The sequence below is a fragment of the Peromyscus maniculatus genome, chromosome 16, assembly GCF_049852395.1.
Source record: "Peromyscus maniculatus bairdii isolate BWxNUB_F1_BW_parent chromosome 16, HU_Pman_BW_mat_3.1, whole genome shotgun sequence".
Taxonomy (NCBI): domain Eukaryota; kingdom Metazoa; phylum Chordata; class Mammalia; order Rodentia; family Cricetidae; genus Peromyscus; species Peromyscus maniculatus.
The window spans coordinates 64616837-64636168 of NC_134867.1; the positions used below are offsets into that span (position 1 = coordinate 64616837).

The following is a 19332-nucleotide window of genomic DNA, read 5'->3' on the forward strand; positions in this document are numbered from 1 at the left end:
GGACCGAGGGGCACAAGGCATCTAAGGTTCTTTCGTGGTTCCATCCTACAGCTCTCGGTGTCCAGACAAAGACTGTCCGAACACCGTGGCTTTGGGATCACGGAGGTCTCCGTCCTCTGCCTGGCCATTCACGATGCAAGGATGCAGAGGAAAGGGCCTGGTGGACTTCAACCACACGGTGTTGATGGACATGACCTAACTATCCCACGGTGTCTCGATCCAGCCTTCCACACACTTTACCCTGTAAATGCTCATGATTAGGATCTGTCAATTGACGAGACACAACTGAACACGGGAATGGACCTGGGCCACACACCTGAATTCCCTATGCCGTTCACTTTGTCCCCTCATTTCTGGGGAGACACTCTGTTCTGCCACCCATGAGGTTTCTTCTGTGATGGCCAGCAGCAACAAAGCTGTAGTAGACATTTCCCAGCCCTCCTGTGGCCCTTCTGACGCACTGGACTGTCACGTCCTTGGGTTTCTGGTTTGAACGTCTGCTGTGCCTCCCACTCTACCGTCCTCACGTCTGCGCTCACCGCGGCACCTTTTTGACTTCTGACTGATGGGTCCAAGACGAGGCCACAGCTTAACATACTTAAAAAGTTCTGCTTATAAAATATAATACAGCAATTTATTACCACCCATGAAGCTGATTCTCATAATTTCCCAGACGGTAATTAGGTTCTCATAAAAAACCTGGGATGCCAGAAGGAAATCGATCAATGTATTCAGTGTTAAATGAAATAAACGTATACTCTGTCTTAGTGTTCTATTGCTGTGAAGAGACACCATGACAAGGCAACTCTTACACACACACACACACACACACACACACACACACACACACACACACTTAATTTAATTTAATTGGGGCTTGCTTATAGTTTCAGAGTTTAATCCATTACCATCATGGCGGCATACAGTCTTCATGGCGGCACGCAGGTAGACATGGTGCTGGAGAAGGAGCTGAGGGTCCTACATCTGGATCCCAAGGCAACAGGAAGAAAAAGTGGCAGTGGGCCTGACTGGGGCTTTTGAAACCTCAAACCTACCCTTGGTGACTAAGCATTTATATATAGGAACATATGGGGTCATTCTCATTAAACCATCCCAAATGCCTTGTCAACACGACCCAAGTGTGTTCCATGTGCGAGGCTCACTTTTGTGAGCAAAGGTCCAAAGGTGAACAGACATGCGTGAGGACCAGGTGCTCTGTGCACACTGTGACCAGGAGGAACAGGACAGCTGTGCTGACACAGATGAAATAGACTGTGAGCCACAGTCAGGTCACAGGACCCAGGGTACTGTGTCCTTCCTGAACACCCAGTGCAGCCGGACACTATCTATTAAGTACTGACAGGATCAAGCCCTGGAAGAGCCTCTGCTTTTCAGAAGTGCTGTACGCAGTGCTGTGTCTACTGCTCTCCTTCTGAGGACTCTCTTTTGGGGGTTTGAGTCGCTCTGTAGAGGAGCTACCTGTCGGCAGATACTAAACCTGGGAGGAAAGAGCCTCATCCTTGGGGTTCATTGCCAGGTCTGAGAGCAGAAAAGCAAAGAAACAAAAGCCTGCCAGCCCTGGCCATTGCGGCTCAGCCTCTGACTTTGCAGCTGAGTTCCAAGTGCCCTGGAGTCCACACTAGCCTGAGTCGGTGACCTCAAGTTCAAGGCCCTGCTTCCTGGTTTGTAGCATCCATCACAGGACAGTTTCAGGCCAGGGGAGCTGTGGACACCATCTAGGTCTTGCTGTCAGCATTTGAAGGGGACAGTTGAGCCTCAGAGAAAGCAAGGGCAGCAAGGTCATGGACAGTAGTGACAAGCAGTGGGCTGAGTCCTAAGTCACCTCCCCTCAGATCCACAGGGGACATGCAGCCTTAACCAACTCCCCCGATTCTCTGATCCTTCTAGCCTTGCAGGTTCTGCAACATGTCCCTGCCTCACCTCAGACAATTGTGTCACTGAAAGTGAAGATAAAATGCATCTCATCCGCTCCTTTGAAAGATGCCCTCTGAGATGCAAAGTGACATTGCAGAGTCTAGAACAGGAAGAGGCCACCCTTCACAGTGCTGGGACTCAGTCCATTCTCAGTCCCCAGTGTAGCTGCCTTTTAGTTATTTCTGAGACAAGACTCACTGAGTGTTGAGGAAGTGCTGTGATGGACTCTCGGGGCAGTGGGTGAGGGTAGGGGGAGAGGGGGTGGGGGACATGCAGGTGTTGAGAGCCAGACCACCCAAAGCTTTCTCAGAGACTCTGCTGCAAGGACAAAGGGAACACAGTTCTGTGTCCTTGCCCAGAGGCAGACTTGGCAAGGCCATTCTGGAGCTGGAGCTAGGGCCTCAAAGGAGCTAAGGTTTCAGTTCCTGGGAACTTGGCTTTTCTCCCTGAGGAGACTGGAGTTATCAGCCCCAAGGCGGCTCTGTGCTCAGTCTCTGACACCTTGAGATATCTTGTGTTCCCTTTGTGCAACATTGCGTGGTTAGCTTCCTGCTGGTGGCTCCCCATTGTGTGGTGGCTCTCCACCCGACACTGTCTCCTTTATCCCCAGGAAACAGTGTGTAAGATGCTGCACTTCTCAGTAAACCTGCTTGGCATAAAATAAGCTTATGCAAGATGCCCAGATCCCAAACTTTTCCAACTTACCTTCTAATCTCCTAGTCGTCCCATGTAGGACCCTGTCACTGAAGAAGGACCTGCTGGTCCAGGTCACTTGGGGAAAGAGGAAAATTCCCAAAGCTGTGTGAGATGCAAAATCACTGCACCTCTATAGAGCCATGAGGATCTATGCACTGCCAGCGGTGACGGGGTGGGCAAGAGCACCTCCCTTTCACAGGCTTGCTCTACCATCCCTATACTACACGGTCCCTTGGTCTATGGTGTGTACTGTTCACCCTACCCTCCATTATTCTACTGGGGAAGGGAGATCTCAGTCTCAGAATCACGGACAGTCAAACAGGGTCCCATGTGTCATCTTCTGGGTGTTCTTGCTTGGCGGCATCTCTGGCAGTGGAGCATGGGGTCCAGGACAATCACTCAGTGAGCTCACCCAAGGTCCCCGAGGACAAGCCCTGATGAATATCATCAATTTCACACATTAAGGGCTATAGAATCACTTAAAAAAAATCGTGGACAAAGGGCTTGTGGTATTGGGAACCTTATCTAGACTCTGGCACATCCTAGGCCAGCCCTTCTTTATTGAGCCATACCCCAGCCCTCCTACTGCTTTTGAGGACAGTATAACACTCTCTCTAGGGAAGACAGAGTGGAAGGCTGGCCTTTGGCTGCAGTCCAGAACACAGACTCCCAAGGACACATTGCTTTGGACCTTTAAGCCTCTTCAGCGGCTCTCAAAGACTCACACAAAGAGGTGGGACTTCAAAATATCCAGGAAGGATGTTTTCTATGGACTAAAATGAACTGGAAAAAAAAAAAACACCCCACACTGGTAACAGACCAACCCACCAGAACTACACTAGATCCTCAGGTAGAGATGGCTGGACTCCTCCCTACCCCATCCCTTGGCCAGGCAGGTCCTGTGTGGATCCTAGCTGGCTTGCTGGAGTTTCCTATCGTGCCTTAACACTTGTCGTAAAGGGCCCGTGAGTCCTAGCAGGACCATGGAGTCCAGAATCACTCCTATCACAGAGCTAACTAGGACTCAAGCCACAGATACCCACGGTCTGTCCTGGAGGGGGACACAAATGTCACCCTGTGGGATGTCAGCGTGAGACCCAGATGGTGGTTGTGAGTGGAGCCTCTGGTACTGTGAGAAAGGAGAGCAGATGGGGACCTGTTAACCAGCCCCAAGAGTTACATGAGATCAGCGCCTGCTCTAGTTTTACTTCTGATGCTATGGAGAACACTCTGGCAAAAAGCTGGTTAGGGAAGAAAGGTTTGATTTGACTGACAAGTCCAGGTTATGATCAGGTTCAGCGGGGAAGTCGAGGCAGTGATTTAAAGCATTACATCCACCGTCAAAAGCAAAGTGTGCTGTGGGATGTCTTTCTGTAGGCTGTGAATATGTGTTGCTCTGATTGGTTGATAAGTAAAGCTGCATTGGCCTATGGCAGGGCAGGATGGAGCCAGGTGGGAAAATCCAAGAGAGATAGAGGGAGGAGAGGAGAGGGAGGAGGCGCTGTGAGCTGCAGGCAGGAGAAACAAGAAGTGAAAATACTGGTAAGCCAAGGCCACGTGGCCACTCGTAGATTAATAGAAATGGGTTAATTTAAGACATAAGAGCTAGCTAGCAAGAAGCTTGAGCCATAGGCCATCCAGTCTGTAATTGATATAAGCCTCTGTGTGGTTACTTGGGCCTGAGTGGCTGCAGGACTGAGTGGGACACAGGAAAACTTCCAGCTACAAAAGTGAGACTAAATACATGGGTCTCACTTCCTTGCCAGCTCTCAGCTAGCTTTCTTTATTTTTATACCATTCAGACCCTCCTGCCCAGAGAATGGTGCTGCCCACAGTGGGCCCGGTCTTCCTACATCAATTAACAATCAAGATAATCCCCACAGGCATGTCCATAGGCCAATCTGATCCAGACAATTTTTCATTAAGAGTTTCTTCCCGGGTGATTCCAACTTGTATCAAGTTGAAAGTTAAAACTAACCAGGGCAATATGTAACGGGACATTTCTCATCCTGACCACTTGCTCCCAAATACCTGACAGCCGCTTCCCAAATAATTGACTCAGAGACTTAATATTACTTATAAATGCTTGGCCGATAGCTCAGGCTTGTTACTAGCTAACTCTTACATTTAAATTAACCCATATTTCTATTTATGCTTTGCCACATGGCTCATGGCTTGTTACCTCATTTTCTATATGTCCTGCTTGCCTGGTGCCTGGCTTATATCTCTCCTGACTCTGCCCTTCTTCTTCTCATCATTCCCCTAGTTTGGTTGTCCCACCTTTAATTCCTGCCTGCTACTGGCCAATCAGCATTTTATTAAACCAATTCAAGTGACAAATCTTTACAGTGTACAAGAAGATTCTTCCACAGCAACAAAACCCTTACACTCAAGGTTCATGGATGTTCCCAGGCTCCTTCAACCACAAGAACACACCACTTCAAGTTGCCATCTCTAGAGCAGAGAGCAGACTTCAGCAACCCTGGTCTGCCAGTGTCTCAATCTGGGTTTTCTCCAGAACTGTGAGCCATCAGGCTCTGCCTCCTCAGGCATGGGTGCTTTGCTCTATCAGCCCAGATTGACTAAGACAACAGGAAGGGAACCCAAGTAAAATGAGAAATTCACTGTTAACCACGAGTGCCAATGGCTGGCTCTGAGAGTTTCTGCTAAGACTTCATAGGAAGCATTTTCAGACTCCCAGGAAGAAAGCCCACCTCCTGTCTTCTGCTCTGTGACGGCTGGTGAGGGGGTGAGGAGTTGGACCCCCCACCCCCCGTACAGCTTTGCTGGGAATGTAAAAGTGAAGCAGCTCCTGGGGCAACAGAACAGCGTCCTCGAGACATTCAAAAAGGAATCACCACGGGACACAGAAATCCCACTCATACCTGTAAGCAGGGTCTCCAAGGGCATCTGCACACCTGTGTTCATACAAAAAGGCTCACCACAAACAAAAGGGGCAACCAAGAGGTGAGCTCTGTGGATACCACACCAAGTAAAATGTTCCCTTCATGACACACTGTGGTTCTCCATTTGTGGGAAGCACCTAGAGAGCTGGGTGAGGACACAGAGAGGAGAATGTGGTTTGGGGGCCAGTAAGGAAGGGTGGCCCTGTGTGTGTACAGAGCACGAGTTTCTGTTTACAGGAGGAAAAGGCTCAGGGGAAGAGAGGCGATGGTGGAAAGGCATGCGATGACAGGAACCTCAACAGATGAAGCCACATAATGTAGCCCCGGTCCTCATCCAAGCTCGAAGGCTCTACCATCCCTACATTTGGGTCCCTTCGTCTGCCCTGCATGGCTCGTCATCATTTGGCTTTGAAATGAATGACTCAGCACTCTTCAGCCCCCTGCCTAGGGGATAATGCCGCCCACAGTGGGCTGGATCTTCCACACCAATTATCAAGACAATCCCCACAGACACACCTATAGGTCAGTGTTAATGAGCTCTCCGGCACAAATGAGCGTGTGCATTCCGAGGGAAGCTTTCTTCTAACAGCATTATATCATTTCCATTTCTATCAACATCTTCCTAAAGGTGTTCAGAGATCATTTTCAGTTCGCCTCTGGAGTCAGACTTTCAAGATACATTTGAAAACAAACAAAACCCAACCTGCTGAGTAATTGAGCTTCTTTGTTACAGGGCTGATCTGTTCACTGCTGCTTCTTTTTTTTCCTGTTCATGAAGTGGCCTCTGTGTGCTCTGAGCAAAGCATTAGGGGTGAAGAACGAGTCAGACGCTCTGGCTGCAAGGGAAACGTGGGGTAAGAGCAGAGTCAATGTGGCGGGCGGGGTGAGACCCTGCTGCACCTGTTAGTAGATGGAGTCCAGGTGACTTTCCACGACAGTAATGTCCCTGACTGAGGCCAGAGGCCAGCAGGAACTGGGCATATTCTAAGAAGATGTCAAAATGTGCAGGTCTGGCTGAAGTCCAGGGAATCAGAGACTCGGTAAGATCAACAGAAGCCATAAACAGCTCTGGTGCTGACATCGTGCCCTTTCCCAGAAATTCAAGAATCCAGCAGAGTGGAAGCTGCTACCTGGAGGAGTGACTGTGGTCCTGCCCCGAGACCAAAAGCAGGCACCGCCACTGTCACCAGCCACAGCTAAGGCCCCGAGACCGAGTCTCTGACTGCCCCGCTTTCCTCTTGGGTCGTTCCTCACTCAGTTTGTGGGGAGGCTAGTCTGGAGGGGGCTAGCCTTCCACAGCAAGTGCATGTGTGACCCGGCAGGATGTCCTCAGAGACCGCTGTCCCGACCCTGGACAGGATCGTTATAGAGTATGATTACCCAGACAAAGGATATGGAGAGCCTTTGGTTTGAATGAACTTTACAAGGCTCCCATCACCGAGCACCAATGCTGCATGGGGACACGCAGTTGAAAACCAACGTCCCCAAGGCCCACAGACTGGATGGGGAAGTCATCAAGGAAAAGAGAAGTAAGTGAAGATCAAACTCATGTCTGCGGAATGATTGCGACATGACTGGCTGTGTATAACGAATTTTGAGTGCTGTTTAATCCCTACAAAGATTCCTTGTCGATGCTATTTTCCTTATTTTGAAGATGGGGACAGACAAAAGCAGTTAGGTATCTTGTCCCAGGTCACAGAGCTAAGAGATGGAGCAAGACACTGTCTCCAAGATCTCCCTTAGCTATCACACCAGCCGTTCTCAGCCTGGGCTACACGGGAATAGATTTAAGGTAGGGGCTTGCCAGTGTTGGGCCTTGCCCCATCTGGCCCAGCTGAGCTGGAGTGTCCTTACTTGGCTAAGGCACCAGAGTTTCCTCCTATGTGGCTGCTGTGGGGGCAGAAAATAGGACCCTGAGGGCAGGGATGCTGTATTGAGGATGTCCCAAAGACAGCCTAGCTTACTGACAGGCAAACCGGGCAGAGGCAACACCTTTGGAGCGAGAGCAGAGCCCAAGACAGGAAGTTGGAAGTCTTGGGCTTCCGGGACTGGGAGGGCTAGGGTCCCGGACCTCCCCACAGCAGACAGACAGACCTCCCCACAGCGGACAGACAGACCTCCCCACAGCTGATAGACAGACCTCCCCACAGCTGACAGACAGACCTCCCCACAGCGGACAGACAGACCTCCCCACAGCTGACCAGCAAAGCTTTCACAAGGAGTGGGGTGGTCTGTGTTACAGCCCCTGCCACCGTAGATAACAGTAGTGACTGTTCAGAGGACGCCATCACATTCGGTGTGCCTGTCCTAAGTGCAGGCACAGACTCAAAAGTTCAAGAGCAGGAGAGGGCTGGGACTCCTCTTGTGGCAGCGATAACGACATTTCAAAGAAAATGCTTGTGTTGAATGGAGGGTTTTCAAAGCACCCTTTAAACTGCTGGCGCACCAGGGTGCGGGGGAGAGAGCGGAGGTGCTTTTCCTCCGCTGAGAGGGAAGAAAGCACCCATCCAAATGCACCCATCCAGCAGACTTCAGGCTCGTCCTGGCCAGGCCACGGTTCTGTCTCAGACCTGCGACAGTCTGCTTTCTTAGGAGTAAACAAATCCTGGAAAACAGAAGTACTGCTGCACGGTCCTCGTTCCCCAGGAACACTGAGTCTGGTAGGCCACCCTGGTCTATAGGGCTTTTCTATCCTTCCGCACAATGTCTCAGGTGGGTCCTGACAAGGACTCTGCCAAGCAGGGAAGGAAACATATGAGTGGACATGGTGTTGCCAATGCCACCAGCTCTGACATCAAGGAGGGTACACCGTGGGATGCCTGTGTGAGGAGCCACAGCCGTTGTAAGAACATCCCAGGTAGGCGGTATGGTGCCCCACAAACATTGTGGGTACCCCTTTTTCTTAGCTGCCTTTCTAGATATGAGCATGGAAACAGAGATGAATCCTCCTGCTCACCGGCTGTCCCTGGCCTGTGTGTTTTAGCACTGAGGTGACACCAGCCCCATGCCAATGGTCTGCCAGCCCTTAGGTTCCCCCCCCCGCGGGGGGGGGGGAAGGTTCAAGCACCATTTAGAAAGCAAGTGCCTCTCCCCAGGACTAAGGTAAATGCAGACATTTCAAGTTAAGCTAGCACTTCCAGGTCAGTGTAGAGGCAATAACCAGGAGTCTCCTGCAGTGAAGGAGCTAGCTTGCCCAACTGTCTCTGACACTCGGTACAACCTATAAAAACAAAGGGGAATTTTATAAAAACAGAACGAGACCTGCAACCTCTTCAGAGCCACAGGGGTGGCTGGCTTCCAGTCTTCTGAGCTCCACGCTGGGTGAGAAGAAAGCAGCTTTTCACACCGGAGAACGGGAGCGTGGAAAGGGAGCATGACCCAAGAGACCAGACGGTGCTGGAGTAACAGAGCAGTCTCCTCTGCTGATCGAGCCTGTTGGAATCTTCCCGTGTGGATGTACAGAAGGGCTCAACCTCTCAGCTTGGCAACTCCATCAGGACGGTCACTGTGCAAAGGAGGCAGGAGCTGCCTGGGTGATCTGCCACTCGGCAGTGTGACAGAAGCAGGGGAAATCCAGGTGAACCAAGTGTGTCACGGCGTTGGCTGTGTCCGGATCCTTGTAGTGCACTTTCTGTCTTCTGACCCCGAGGTCATCGGGTTATCGTTCAGATTCAAGGTGGTTCCAGAAGAAAGGGGAGCTGAGGATTTCAGGAGTCATCAGGAATAGGAGTCCCTGAGGTTGGAGCTAGCCGGCTCTGCTGCCTTCCTCCAGCCTCGAAGGCTTCTGAGCACCTTGCGGTACGAGTGGGTGAAGGCCTGGTTGGAGAAGCAGTAAACGGCTGGGCTCAATGCACTGTGCAGGCAGGTGAGGCTGCCAGCGACATCGGAGGCCTGCACTATGGCTTGCTGGACGCTGCAGCTCTCAAATTCCCGAAAGACATGCACCAGGACCCGGGCCAGGACACTAGGCAGGAAGCAGAGTCCAAACAGCAACAGCACCAAGGCAACCAGCGCCCTGGCCCTCCGGAGCCTGGGCTGTTTGTCAGACTCCCGGAGTCTCTCCTGGAGGGTCCTGATGAGCCCAGTGTTACAGAAGAATATGAGGCCGAAGGGAAGCAGGAGCTGCAGGAAGAAGAGCACCTCCTGCCAGATGGCGCCGGCCTCAGTTTCTCCTATGGGGTAGAAGCTGGGGCACTCGGTGGAATTCTGGATAGCCTTGTGGATGATCATGTTTTGGGGAGTGAGGGCAACCATGAGAAGCCATACTAGGCTAGAGATGCCCCAGGCTGCCCTTGGAGATAGCAAGTTGACTCGGAGCCGAGGATGGACCACACGCAGATATCGGTCTAGAGCCACTGTCGTCAGGAAGGCGACCCCCACCCCACGGCTGAAGGCCAGCAGGAAGAGCAGGATTTGGCAGGGCACATGGCCGAGTCCCCAGGTCTTGCCCTTCAGGTAGAAGACAGCGAGGAACGGCAGACAGGCGATCAGTAGCAGATCGGCCACCACCAGGTTGAAGAGGTAGACCGCGTAAGGCTTCCACACTTTGAGACGGTAGAAGAAGGTCCAGAGGGCGACAGCATTACCTGTAAGGCCCAGAGCACACTCCAGGGTCAGCATTGTGCCCACAGTGGTCTCCACCACAGCGCCGGCAGCTGAGCAGTTGAGGCGCGCCATGGGCCAAGGCCACACTGAGCTGAAGCCGCTCAGAAAAGAAAATTCAAGGAGGTCTGGCTATGCTCTTTCCTCTGAGAGAAAGAGAAAATAACCCTTTCTTGCCACAAAGCAAACAAGTTCTGCATTCGGCGAGAAAATAATACTGAAACAGTACCAGGGTCTGGCCCAAGGAGACGCAAAATTTGTTTGGGGAAAGAGGATGGACAGAGACAGGGAAACCCCCCAAGTTTTGCCCTGTTTTGTTTGTTCCCGAGAAAGGGGAAATTGTGTTTCATTTCATGTCAGTAGCTCCGAAGCCAGGGCTGCAGCGTTCTGGGAACGTTCAGTGAGCAGGGCTAGTGTCCTAGTTCCTGAAGAAGGAACTAGCAACGATTCATAACACGAAGACCTCCGCACCTTTGGGCATTTAAAACAATGACTGAAACAGGCAGATTGTTCTGTAGTGTGACTGTGTGTCAGATGGTTCTGTAGGGTGACTGTTTTAAAAGGGAGGTTTACGGCTCCCCGTCTTAAATAATGACATTGGTTAAAAAAAAAAAAAAAAAAAAACCCTGAGTATGGCTAGATTTTATACATGAGGTCAGATGTGGTTGCCGCACTCACTTGAACATGTATTTCAGATTTCCTGGCTATTTAAAGTTGAAGTTTTTCATTTATTCTTCCAATCAGTCTAAAAAGTATGTGTGTGTGTGTGTGTGTGTGTGTGTGTGTGTGTGTGTGTGTTTCGGGGAGTGACAAGTTTTCTGCTAAGACTCTTACTTGACACTCACACTACCTGGATAGGACCTCGCACTCTGGGGTTTGGCCCTGCAAGCATGGTAAAGTCCTCCCATCCATTCGTTCTTCATTCTGTCCCTGGGCACAACACTTCGTGAAGCCACATTCCTTTGTCTGGAGCCGTGTGCCGGGAGTGACCAGAGCTCAAGAGCTGTGTTAATGCACCATGGTCAAGAGTGTGGAGACAGGAGAGAGGGTGACAGAGAATGCCAGTCTGAACAGCTGGACCACCCTCTTGATGGGGAAACTGCGCATTTGAAGGATGCAAGACAATGTGGAGAGAGGGAGGTCTGTTGAGAGGTGAAATAGAAGACGTGGGGCCTTCTCTTGGGTTATGAGATTCCTCCATTTGTTCTCTGGGGAGGATGAACAGCAGCATTTTTAAACAAGATACACCAATGTGAAAACTCCTATCTAGAGGCCTGGTTTCAGAGGTCCTCATTACCTCCATCCAGGAAGGATAACAACCATCCTCCCTCCCTCCCTCCTTTACTCTCAGGGACCTATGGCCAACCCAGGAAATTATGCTCTCTCAAATTCCCAAATGAACCCCGAGAGCCCCCGTTGTCACGTACGGTGACCCGTTCATAAGTCCTAGGACTTATGGACATCGTGGGAGCCGTTGTATTTCTTACCACGTTGGCATCTCCAAACATGATCTCTGTGATGTGAGAGAAGGGGCATCTTGAAGTCTCACGGATCTTAGATCCTTTGTCTCCCTAGGGCTGCGGCTGAGTGGAACTGACCAGGGGTCACCTGCAGACCCGAGTCTGTGCTTCGGCTCTATCCTGCCTGCACAGCTCGTCACAAAGAAAAGTATTATTCTGGATGCTGAAACTCACCGTCTAGCTTTAGTATTTATCGTTACTTTTTTTATTATGACACCAATATGCTCAGTTATAGGAAATATGGAGCGAAGTAAAGTAACAGAAAACTTTGTGTGTGTGGTCTGTCTCGGGGTGCTGCTTGCTCAGTCCGGCCGCTTCTTCCCCCGGTATCGTTACAGGAAACGCATGGGCGTTGCTGTACACGGTTTGCTCTACAGCTTCGTTTGCCCATTTGACCCGGAGCCCCACAGGTTTCTCATCGTTGCGGTTTTGTTAAATACTGAGAGCATTGAAAAGCAGCATTCCCAGCAGGCTGCAGTGGGTGTCGCTCTGTCTGCCATGATGCAGCAGGAAGAACTGCAGAAACTGCACATGTATCAAAGGCTGGGGGGGGAGGGGCTTTGCACACGCGTGCACAGTTAATGTTTGTGTTTATAGGCCTTATCTTTAAGTCAGTGTAAAGTTGACCGTGATAATCATATATATATATGTAAATTATTTTATATTATTATTTATATATATATTTATATATATATATATATAAATTATTTTTCTTGGCAGACTTACTAATCCAGGGAATTGAAGGAAGCAAGAATTTGTCAAGGAACACATTAGTGTGGATTCTTAGATCCCAGAACGTCACATCCACCCGTACAAGCACCAGGCACTGGCCTTTCATCCAGCCTTGCACTAGTGTGCCCTAGTCCAGGGAGTAGTCAGGTTCCGTATAAGGTGTGCCTGCCACTTTGTCAGCAGCCTCGAGAGTTGAGACATGACAGGGTTGTCTTCAACTCTACTTAATTTACCCTGTAGGAAGCCCATCTCTCTCATACTCTGCCCACACGCTCTCCACCTCAAGGCCCTTATGTCAAGGGGTTCAGGGATCACCCCCATTTTCCTGCTTCTCGGGCTCGTGACCATGCATGCCCGTGGGTACCCTGAGCTGCACTTCTGGGTAGTCAGTCCCATGCGGCTGAGGAGCCTGTTCCCATTGCGGACGGGAGGAAACCACAGGCTGGAGAAAGAGGGCAGTTTCCAAAGGGAACTGCATTTTATCAGCACAGTATTCATCTCAATTTAATCCCTTTTAATCATGCGAAGGCTGAAGCCAATCTCATTTAAGTCATGTGTTTGGAGCCAGGGAGAGAGACACTCTGAGCGATGCTCAGGAGGGAGACAAGCCCACATTTCTCAAAGTCTTCTGCATTCGGCATCTGTTCGACAGCTGTGGAACCAGTGTGTCTGAGAGGGTAATCACCATCACCTTGGTATCTCCAGTTCTCAGCACCCATCGTTAGGAAGGCATTCTTCTGTTCCATCCAACTGGAATGTGACAGTCATCAGCCCCATGGCTCCTTCACTGTCAGACACACCCACCTCAGGACAAGGAGGAGCGCCCACCTCAGGACAACAAGGAGGAGCACCCACCTCAGGACAAGGAGGAGCACCCACCTCAGGACAAGGAGGAGCACCCACCTCAGGACAAGGAGGAGCACCCACCTCAGGACAAGGAGGAGCACCCACCTCAGGACAAGGAGGAGCACCCTCCTCAGGACAAGGAGGAGCACCCACCTCAGGACAAGGAGGAGCACCCACCTCAGGACAAGGAGGAGGAGCACCCACCTCAGGACAAGGAGGAGCACCCACCTCAGGACAAGGAGGAGGAGCACCCACCTCAGGACAAGGAGGAGGAGCACCCACCTCAGGACAAGGAGGAGCACCCTCCTGTCTCTAGCTCTTCCTCCAGGCACACTTTCCTGAAGTGCTGTCTGGTACCAAGACTGGATAACTCAGAGTTCTCATGAAAACCCTCAGTCTCCATCCAGAACCGTAAGGACTGGAAAGGCAGACTCAGAAAGTTCCTGCGACTGGACACAGTGCTACTCTAGAGGAAGAGCCAGGAGGATCCTGAATTCAAGGCCAGCCTTTGCAACACAGTGAGTCTGAGGCCAGCCTGAGCTATGAGAATCCATTTCAACAAAGCAAAGCAGAAAACAAAAGGAAAGGGGAGGGGGCGGGAACTGAGGAGGAAGTCGAAGAAAAGGAGAAAGGAAAACAAGTTGCCGCAATATAGGGGCTCCAGACAGCACACACTGTCCTCCTGTTCTGCCTGTCAGAGTGTGGCGTGAGTGACACCCGCTGAGTCCAGGGGTCACTAGGACCGTGTGCACACAGTGACACCGCTGAGTCCAGGGGTCATCGGGGCCTTGTGCACACAGTGACACCACTGAGTCCAGGGTCAGCAGGGCCGTGTGCACACAGTGACACCGCTGAGTCCAGGGGTCATTGGGGCCGTGTGCACACAGTGACACCGCTGAGCCCAGGGTCAGCAGGGCCGTGTGCACACAGTGACACCACTGAGTCCAGGGGTCATCGGGGCCGTGTGCACACAGTGACACCACTGAGTCCAGGGGTCATCGGGGCCATGTGCACACAGTGACACCCACTGAGTCCAGGGGTAAGCAGAGCTGTGTGCACACAGTGACACCCACTGAGTCCAGGGTCCGCAAGGCCGTGTGCACACAGTGACACCCGCAGAGTCCAGGGTCAGCTAGGCCGTGTGCACACAGTGACACCGCTGAGTCCAGGGGTCATTGGGGCCGTGTGCACACAGTGACACCACTGAGTCCAGGGGTCATTGGGGCTGTGTGCACACAGTGACACCGCTGAGTCCAGGGGTCATTGGGGCTGTGTGCACACAGTGACACCGCTGAGTCCAGGGTCAGCAGGGTCATGTGCACACAGTGACACCACTGAGTCCAGGGGTCATTGGGGTCATGTGCACACAGTGACACTGCTGAGTCCAGGGTCAGCGGGACCTTGTGCTTCTGAAGCCTCAGGGGCAAATCGCTTCTTTCCCTTCCGTTGGAGACACCTCGTTCCTTGCATTGCGATCCCTCCCCACCATCCAGCTCGTTGGCTCCTTGTTCCCATCATTCCATCTTCCCTCTGTCCCAAGCACTCCAGTGCCTGTTGGCTTTAATTTAAGCCTCCTCCATCCTGAGATCCAGGGCCTGCCCACATGGAAAGTCCTCTTTTCAAGGCGATGTAGGCCAGGGATCAGGGTGCGGGCATCTCAGGAGACTACTATTCTTCCTACTGCAAATGCTACTCATACACTACATAAAAACGGTGGCATGGAGCCAAGCACGGTGACCTGTATGACGTTTGGGAGGCTGAATCAGGAAAACGGCCACAAGTTTCGGTTGTGTGGTGAGTCTCAGGCCAGCCCAGAGTACAGTGTCCCTTTTATCTAAACAAAGAAGTACAAAACAGGCAAGAAAACCAACAAATGGTATCTGATACCTTCTTCTCCCATGACAGGCTGCTGACCTATAGCTAGGCTTCCCGCCTTCCTCTTTCATTTATTCAGATGCTTCTTCCGGAATCATCTTTCACAATCCACTGGTTCCATGATGATGAAATTGCAGCAGGTCCATTGCTTCCTCTGTCCAGTCTAAGATCAAGGGTCTCAATGTAACAGGAGTAGCGTCAAAGGCCACTGTTGTGTGTGGTCTGGAGAATGAGCTACAGCAGCCGAGCTTTTGAATGAGTTTGTTAGGTGTGTATCAAGCAGGAGTAAAACAATAAATAGTGAGTAGCAGATAGAGAAAGAGGTAGCAAAGCATCATCAAAGCAGGTTGCTCACAACATCCAGCAGAAATGACTGGCGTAGCCTAATAGATAGATCAATCAAAAGCTGACATCATCAAAGCGGGTCTCATGACACCCGACAGAAACCAAGTCAGGAAGTCGAAGGAGTCAGAAGTTCCTGATGGACTCTGTGTCCTCTGTGCCCATGGCTGAACTTCTGGCTTGCCCACTGCAGACGTTTCATACCGTGGGATAAACAACAGCAGCCCCCGTTGGAAGTGGTTGCCTTCATCGGTGTTTTCAGGAACATTGTTTCCTTCCTACCCTGCTGTAGAGTTACAGAAGCCGTCTCACCCCCAGACAAGAGGGTTTGGAGGACCCTTAAAGACAAACATGCTCGGGTCAGAAACGGGGGTGGAATGTGCAATCTCAATCCCGGGGTCCACTTTTAACAAGCCTAATCACATGTCATCAGATCAAATTGTCATCACACAATTTACCAATAAAATTACAACACCCTACAGTTTAGTCTTAGAACTCCTCTTCCCCAAGGGTGGTCTGCTGGGACAGCTGTTGATTAACCCCTGGCCTTTTGGCCTCTCTGTACCCCTCAGTTCTCTGATAGTGCAGGTGCTTCCTCCTTCAAGCCCTCCCTGCTGATACATGCTTCTTTGCATGAGTGTCTAGGTCTGGGCTCAGTGCAGCTCAGACTCTGCCCTCTGGCTGCACCTCATGTTCCCTGAGGCCAGAACTGAGTCTCACATGAAATTTTCTCCCATCATGAGCTAAGCCAGTGACCAGTGTCTATTTTAAGAATTTTTTTAAAAAATGACAAAAAGCAGAACAAAAGCCCATGACACAGAGTTCCTTCCATCCCAGTGACTCACAGGCTCATAATTTTGTGGAGTTTCGGGACCAGTGTCAAAACCTCATCTTTGAGTCTGTTTCTCACACAGAATAGGAACAGAGTTCACCTGCAGCTGGATCGCCGCTGACCCTTTCCTTGCGTAAGCTTAAACCTACAGTGCTCTGTACCTGATACTTTGCATCAAAAAAAGGGACCAGATCTATTGCCAAGTGTTCAGGGCTCCCATCGCCCTTTGCGTATGACGTTCCCTTAGCCGCATCCTGGCCTTCAGCACATACAGCTCCTCCCTGGCTCCTGGTTACCCTCCCCGCTCCAGGCAATCTTGGTGCTATTGTGTGGTGGTTCTGTTCAGTGGACGCCTTCATCCTGTACTGCTCACATGACCGCAAGCATCTGAGGAAATACACTTTGGGAGATTTACTAATTTTCAGCTTTGATTAAATGGGTTATTCGTCAAATAACAAAGTGCTTTTCGAACAACCAGAGAAGCCAGGCAAAATGAAAATGTGCACCAATCACTTGGCGCTGGAGTCCAGGGAACAGGTCTACAGAAGAGCTGGAAGGGAACAGAGCCCCCATGTCCACAGTGTCACTCTGCTGTCAAGTACGTTCACCTTGGTGTTTGGATTCTCATCAGGAAGCTGTACCGATCCTACAGCCAACACTGTGTGGTGTCTGGAGCCTTTCGGGGTTCGCCCTTTGTGGCCTTCCCAGCATTGAGGCCCGAGGTCAAGGTTGATTTGAAGTAGCTCTCTGGGTCGTATGGGAAAGAAATTGCTTATTGCCAAGTCTATGTAAGTCTGTGTCTCCTCACTAGGACCCAACCCTATCCCCAGGTCACTTGGATCCTCTTACAAAAACACGCAGAGCATGATTCACCATGCCATCAGCTCTGGACAGCTCTCTGCTCAGAGAACAGTCACCATGAAGAGTTACCATGCACTCTCGCCTTACCAGAGAAGGAGCAGACACAGTGCTGCAAACCGATAGCTTCTCCAGTCCAGCAGCTCTCAACCTTCCTAACGCTGCGGCCCTTGAATACATCTCCTCACGTGGTGCTGACCCCCAACCATAACATTGCTTTTGTTGTTGGTACTTCATAACTGTAACTTTGCTACTGTTATGAGTCATAATGTAAAATCTGATCGCACGACCCCTGGAGGGGTCCTGACCCACAGGTTGAGGACTGCTGTTCTAAGCTGCCTCACCACCGAGCTTAAGGACAAGGTTAAAGCCTTTGCACAGTTCTAAGGATGCTGTGTTTAAAGCATGCATCATGATAATGATAGTCACACTCAAATGGAAAATCGCAAAGAAATAGGGAGTTTTGTGTGAACTGAAGTGTCCCCCATCAGCCTCACATTCACAGGGGTAGGAGGGACCCCTGGGATGATTGACGGTTCAAGCCAGGGATAGCCAGCTGCTTTTGCCCAGATAGCAGAGACTCTGGCCCAAAGCAGATGTGAGATTCCTGAGGAGCTGAGTCCAGGGCTGAAAACTGTTGTGTCTTGCCCTTCTGACCCAAGAGTGCCTGCTTCCCTACGACAACTATGTCTGAAAATGAAATGGTGCCCCTGGCTTGGCTGGGAACCCTCTCAGGGGGTTTGTGCTTGCTGGGTTAACAGGCTTCCCCTTGATTGGTTCTTAGTCTTCGCCTCATTTGCATACGCCCAGTCAATCAGAGTCTGCCTGGGTCTGTATAACTAGGTTCCTGGCCTCTGTATTGTCACATTCATTAGACAGCTCCTGCCTTTGAGCCTCCCTAGACACACTCCTGCAATGCCTGCAGCTGCTGGCAGGGGAGCTCACCCCTGCCTCAGACTCTCAGGCCCCTTTCCTTCCCCCACTCTCTTTGATGGTGTGTCTTCTGGGACAGCCATTCTTGGCTGCCAACTTGATTACATCTGGAACTAACTAAAACCCAAATGGCTGGACGCACCTGTAGCTAGAGTTTTCCTGCCTTGCCCACAGTCAGGACAAATCTTTGTCACCCGCCAGTCCCACAGCCGCTCAGACCCAACCAAGTAAACACAGAGACTTATATTGCTTACAAACTGTATGGCCATGGCAGGCTTCTTGCTAACTGTTCTTATATCTTAAATTAATCCATTTTTTATAAATCTATACCTTGCCACATGGCTTGTGGCTTACCGGAGTCTTCACATGCTGCTTGTCATGGCGGTGGCTGGCAGTGTCTCTCTGCCTCAGCCTTCCACTTCGCAGAATTCTTCTCTCTCCTTGTCCCACCTACTTCCTGCCTGGCCACTGGCCAATCAGTGTTTTATTTATTGACCACATACAGACCATCCCACAGCACACACCAGTGAGGGACTGTTTTTAATTCAATCTCTTGAAACGGGAAGACCCACTTCTAATCCTGATCTTTGAGGTGGGAAGCTCCACCTTTAACCTGGGCCGCACCTTCTGCTGGCAGCCTACATAAAGGACATGGAAGAAGGAAGCTTGCTCTCTTCTCCTGCTCACCCTCACTCTTGCTAGCAAGTCCATTCCTTCACTGGCATTAGAGCCTACTTCTTCAGGACTTTAGTGTACACTGAAAACCGGCTGAGGCATCTGTGGGGGCGGTTACCCACCAACCCCACATCTCCCCAGAGTTTTCTTGAGTGGGAGCAGCAGGAAATATTAGATAGAAGGATTTATTGCGGAGAATCTTGTGGAGATAAACAGATAGAAAATAAAGGATAGCCTCGAGAGGGCCTGGAACCTTTTCCAACAGCCCCCGACTGTCTCTGCCCCAGGGTTTTTATAGAGACACCAAGGGGTGGAGCAAAAGACCTCCTCCCCCAGCACAGCTAAGTGCAGACCATCTCAGACACCTTCACTCAGGCCCGTGGTCCTAATCATCCTCTATGTGGAACTGCTGGGTAAAGCCACGAGGAACCTGAAAACAGGCTCCCACAGGCATCCAGCCTCATGGTCTGAACAACTACTGGATTCTTGGAACTTCCATTGGTAGACAGCCATTGTTGAACTAGCTGGACCACAGCCTATAAGCCATTCTAATGAATCCCCTTCGTAGTTCTGTCCCTCT

General features: G+C 50.9%; 1 protein-coding gene across 1 annotated transcript; it reads right to left on the reverse strand.

Annotated features, from left to right (window-relative positions):
* Positions 1-4697: 4697 nt before the first annotated feature.
* Positions 4698-10433, reverse strand: Gpr31 (G protein-coupled receptor 31). The gene has a single exon (XM_076552903.1). It carries the CDS (start codon positions 10212-10214, stop codon positions 9255-9257), a length of 960 nt encoding a protein of 319 aa, XP_076409018.1. The 5' UTR covers positions 10215-10433; the 3' UTR covers positions 4698-9254.
* Between the last annotated feature and the right edge of the window lie 8899 nt (positions 10434-19332).

What these genes read in the sequence shown, in the direction of transcription:
- Gpr31 (XM_076552903.1), bottom strand. Translation starts at nt 10,214, where the DNA reads ATGGCGCGCCTCAACTGCTCAGCTGCCGGCGCTGTGGTGGAGACCACT.